The 5,040-nt window shown below is 36.4% G+C and overlaps 1 protein-coding gene across 1 annotated transcript in view; it reads right to left on the bottom strand.

Annotated features, from left to right (window-relative positions):
• The window catches only part of LOC111406879 (U4/U6 small nuclear ribonucleoprotein Prp31 homolog), an 8,075-nt gene extending 3,375 nt beyond the window's left edge, over positions 1-4,700 (bottom strand). Inside the window, exons 1-8 of the mRNA XM_023036243.1 lie at positions 4,670-4,700; positions 4,504-4,567; positions 2,630-2,692; positions 2,311-2,448; positions 1,147-2,042; positions 957-1,027; positions 252-354; positions 2-65 (exon numbers count right to left, since the gene is read on the bottom strand). Of these exons, the coding sequence (XP_022892011.1) occupies positions 2-65; positions 252-354; positions 957-1,027; positions 1,147-2,042; positions 2,311-2,448; positions 2,630-2,692; positions 4,504-4,506 (1,338 nt within the window). The 5' untranslated portion in view covers positions 4,507-4,567; positions 4,670-4,700. The remainder of the gene's footprint in view (position 1; positions 66-251; positions 355-956; positions 1,028-1,146; positions 2,043-2,310; positions 2,449-2,629; positions 2,693-4,503; positions 4,568-4,669) is intronic.
• Between the last annotated feature and the right edge of the window lie 340 nt (positions 4,701-5,040).

The raw sequence follows: 5,040 nt of genomic DNA, 5'->3' as shown, positions 1-5,040 counted from the left end.
TGAAGGCCAAACTTGAAGTCAGCCCCGAAGTAGCCCCACTGCTTCCATAATTCTTCTCCTTGAACCTGAAAATGATTGAAAACAATAAGCTCGTATTGACAACAATGGAACAATGAAAACGTTGAAGAAAAGAAAATAGGAATATAATAACGCAATTTCTAATTTAAGTGAATAAAATGTTAAATATCCGTAGAAACTATCATAGCAGAACAAAACTCTAGAGGACGAAGAAGAGCTTAAGAATAGCATACTTCTTGGCTACTTTGGCAGCAAGTCTGCTCTGACCAACTGATACACGTAACTTGCCATTTCCAGCCTGACCAAGCATTCCGTATCCTTCCCCCAGCCCATCACCTTCAAGAAAATGTCAGAAAGAGTGAGAAAGCAGTACATGGCCTCCCAGGTGCAAAGCCCAAATCAAAGCATGGAAAGTAATAAACTTTAGTTAAAAAAGAAAAAAAAAAAGGTAGAAAACAAGAAGACATATTTTATTCTGGAAACTTAACAGAACAGTTCACTGTGAATAGAATGTAAAAATAGTACTTCATGAAATGTACAATAAACAAACAACAAAAATAATAAAATAACTCTTTTTCCCCATTAAAACTTGGAATTGGCTACATGAACAACGGTCTTTTGGTTAATCGCTACATCTACTTGAAGATCCAATGCAAGTAGATATTTAGCAAACAAGCGAATCAATGTTCCCTCTTCTAATATATTGCATTACTTGTATGAAGAGGAACCTCTTCAGATCTACACAATGCATGCACCAACCACCTATCTCGTCATTCCCTTAATTTATTCTCAATGGGTGCCACTTGATGTATATTCTCATACCTCAAGTTCAGAATATATGGATAATGAAAACATAAAAAGAATGCAACCCATGAGTACAATAAAATTACAACTGAATAATGATTCATAGTAGATTTTCTTAGATTTGATATGAATACCTAAAGAACTCTCCTCTGGAACTCCAAACTGCATCCTATTCGCCAACTTCCGCATATCTGTAATAGCATATCTGATGAAAATGAAGAGTACATTAGCTTATTTGATTTTTTAAAAGCATAATTTCAGAATAGAAAATGGATAGCATATCTTCTTCATCTTCTAAATAAGCTGTAAGGAAAACTCTCCCACCTTTCTTTCATCTTCCTCAGTCGTCGACCGCCTCTCTTTTTCTTGGGCTCAGAGTCAGGAACTGGAAGAGGTTTAGGCTGCTTGGCAGGAGGGGGCTCTTGCCACTTCTCAATCTTCTTAAGAATCTCGTCTCGGAAAGATCTTCCATTTTTTCCGGTTGGATCTCCTCTTGTAGAGTCTACACGTGCTGCGAGTGTAGATTTTGCCGCCAAAAGTCGGCAGGCACGCATCCTCAAGGAAGGAGGAGTGCTCTGAAATATTTCTGTTTGCTCTAGATAACCCACACGAAATTGAGATGTTGCTGTTGAAAACCCTGCCAAGTTCTTCTTTTTGGCGCCAAGAAGCTGAACATTACAAGCGGGCATCTTTGCTAATGCAACAAGACCACCAGCAGTACCCATAAGTTTAGCGGCAACAGCACTTCCAACTATAGCAGAAAGATTTGGAGCAATATATCCCATTCGACTCTCCACAAAATCGAGGACCTTTTTCTTTGCTGAATCTAGAGCAAGAGCCCGATCGCATGCATCAAGTGTCCTTTGTAAAACATCCTCTGGGAGTGGTTTGCCACTGGTAGTTGATGCGGTTACAGAAATGACCATAATAATAGCAGATGGTAGGAGTCCTTCCAGATCAACAAGGGTCAGATCCATCTCATTCCCAATCTTTTTAACTACCCGAGCATAATCAATTGGGTGATGAACAAGAGATTCAAGCTCCGGAAATTTCAGGCGATACTTATCACGGATAAAATTGTGGATGATCACTAGTTCATTTTCAATATCGACCGACAAAGCATTACATTCAACTATTAGCTGATACTCTGGATCATCTTCCAAAACAATTCCTTTATCTGAGGTTTCAAAACCCTTTTCATCTAGTGCATCTTCAACTTTCTGCAACAAAAGATGAAATTACTCGTCAATGTATACTTACAAATAGCTAGCAGAACAGAAGGAGGAGGGTCTGAGGAGGGAAGGGATAATACAGAACTCTCAGATATAACAGACATATAGAAGAACATAGCTCGCCAAACAACACAAGACAAATTAGAACAATGACTTCAGCCGAGAGGAATCACAATCAACAATGCTTTTCATCTTATTATGTGTATTGAATATGGAATACAAGACGATGAACTATAGAGCATAAAATTAAACAAACCTGCATAATATCAGTGTAGCGCTCTGTTTTCTGTAGTTTGGAAACACTATCCAGATCATCGTAATTAAGTGCTTCTATGTCTGCCAAGTCCCCATTTACATCTTCTTCCATGTCCTCATCTTCCCCATTATTCTCATCCTGGAAGGAAAAAACTATCAACCCAATACCATAAGAAATAACGGAAGACTTGGATGAATTCTGAATTGCAACAGAAATACAATGAAACCACAACTAACGAAGAAGTCCTACATTCAAAATAGATTCATATCTGCATGTGAACATATAAAAAATAAAAGAAAAGGCAGATGGAATAACTCACAAGATTAGCCTCAGTATCAGACAATTCATCGAGATCTGCCAGGAATGAATCATTAAGAGTTGCCTGAAACAAATGACATGCTGTTAGTTTCAAAGCTCATAAGCTTTTTAAGCTGCATAAAAGCTATAGAAACTAAAATCTACCGTGAAGTTAGAAGAAATATGCTGTGTGAAAACAAAAAGAACAGTGTAATCCTGCATAAATTAATGCCGTTGGTCCAAAACATAAATCAACAAAGTAGAATATTCCGTGGCATAAGAAAAAGGTAGTCTGCATGATAATTAGATGACTTTCATTCATTTTGAATGCCTGAGTTTGGAATCAATTGCGGTGGAATATATAACATTTATAAGAGACCCACCAAATTTTATGGAGTAGTGCTGGTTAGTGGGATCAATGGAAGAACAAATTATATTATGCAGTTCGGAAGAAATGGTGGTCAATGACATAATTTATGATCAAGCAGTACAGAAAAGGATCAGCTGTTTGATACGATGTGTCACAAACATGTGATATATGGGATCAAATCCGGAATTCCAGTAGTCAGCCAGAAAAAAATGCATGAGATACTAAAGAATGGGGATGCTAAATTATTTTTTGCTGACAGTATTCTTCAATAATTAAAGCAGTATCAACAACTCCACAGCCATCCAATATTAAAGAAAAAGGAAAAGAAAGGAGAAAAAAACTTCATTAAGGAACAAAGACCTGACGGCAGATCTCCTAGATAATGTCAATCGAAAACTTTATTTGAAAGCCATGAATGAATAAGAAATTAAGAGCAGAGAGAATCAATTATTCTTATTCAACCGAGTTCTAGCAAGCAGCATGTCAATTACACACCAGAGGTTGGTAAGAATTGAGGGACAATGCGGCCTGACCTAAGTGAGCCTACCAGCGAAGCAACTGGTAGTTGATCGGGCGGGGACAGTTTGGTTTCATGCAATGCCCTCGCAGCAGGAAGAGGCAGTTGTCATTTGAAAGGTCAAAAGAGGAATTTTTTGCAAACAAGAACTCCAGATCATGAAATGTAGAAATATACCTAGCAACAGACCAAGCTCAAAACTCCCCACTGACATTACTTTCTCATATGTCACCTTACTTTGACTTCATGTCTAAAAAATTAGAAATAAAGCCAGAAGTTCTTAGAAGATGAAGTGCACAATTCATTTATGCTCATCTTCGTCTGTTGATTTTCTGTGTGGTTTAAGCACTATAAATTTATTGGCAAGTTATGGTCTGAATTTAAAGAAACAGAATTTATTTCCCCAACACGAGACCATTTATGAGGGCATAATGGCACTTCTGACATCTTCAGCTATTTGCCTGAATTGAAAAGGCTTCTTAAAATTTATTGTCTCAGTTCCACATCAACTAAAAGTGGCAGACGTCTCTACAAGCCAGAGAGTACCAGGTCGTCTCAAAGAAAATAATTCCATTTTTAGGAACTCAAAGAAATGGCTTTCTATTTGCTCAATAAGATCCAGAAATTCGTTTCAAATCGGTACGCATAAGGTACCCTTTGAAATGAAATGAAGTGACATCATGCTATAATAAACCCAGAGAGTCTAATATTATGAACTTCGCATAATCAATTCCATAGAAAGATACATAAGTGATCAGAAATATTCAACGGTTAAAGAAAATATCCTAAAATACTCTCCGCACTCAACATAATCTTTACCAATCTTACGAAATTATATACCACGTGTTAAAAAGATAACTCAAAATACTCACTACACTCAAAATAATCTCTAGAAGTTTTAGTTTAACCTAAGCAGACTACTTCCAGGCTATAAACATTCACAAAAATATGCAAATACATAAGCAAAGAAAATTTTGACAACAAATTTAATCAAAATAGACGCAATTACCATTATTTAAGCTTCTTCCGAAGCAGCCAGAACGGGAATCGAAATCCGAATAAAGAATGTGTTTCTGCACAAAAATCAAACACCCAGAAAAAAATGTGATGATAAATTTAGAAATAATTATCAATAAAATAAAGAATAAAGAATAAGAAAACCCTCCAAATATTACTGAGAATACTTACCAGGAGACAACCGCTGATCAGAACTGTTCAAGAAGAATGATGAATTTTCACTTATTTGTTAGATCTCCTCCAATACAATGACGGGCCGGGTACGCCAGCCCAATTGTTTCAATAGGGAAATTAACACAAATAGCGCTAAACAGTGCACGCGAACGAGTTTACGCTTAGATCTTCTCACCTATTTGGCCTCCGTTTGGCAAAATTTATAATTGATTATATTTCATTTTTAATTGTACATTTTAATTAATTTATAAGTACTATTGACTTACTAATTACTTATTTCTCTATCTACTATAAATTAAGCATCCATTTGGTAAATTAATAAATTGGTCAATGTTCCTCTTTCAGTGGATATTAA

This window comes from Olea europaea, chromosome 12 (genome assembly GCF_002742605.1).
Source record: "Olea europaea var. sylvestris chromosome 12, O_europaea_v1, whole genome shotgun sequence".
NCBI lineage: Eukaryota > Viridiplantae > Streptophyta > Magnoliopsida > Lamiales > Oleaceae > Olea > Olea europaea.
This window is presented reverse-complemented; position numbering and strand designations above follow the sequence as displayed.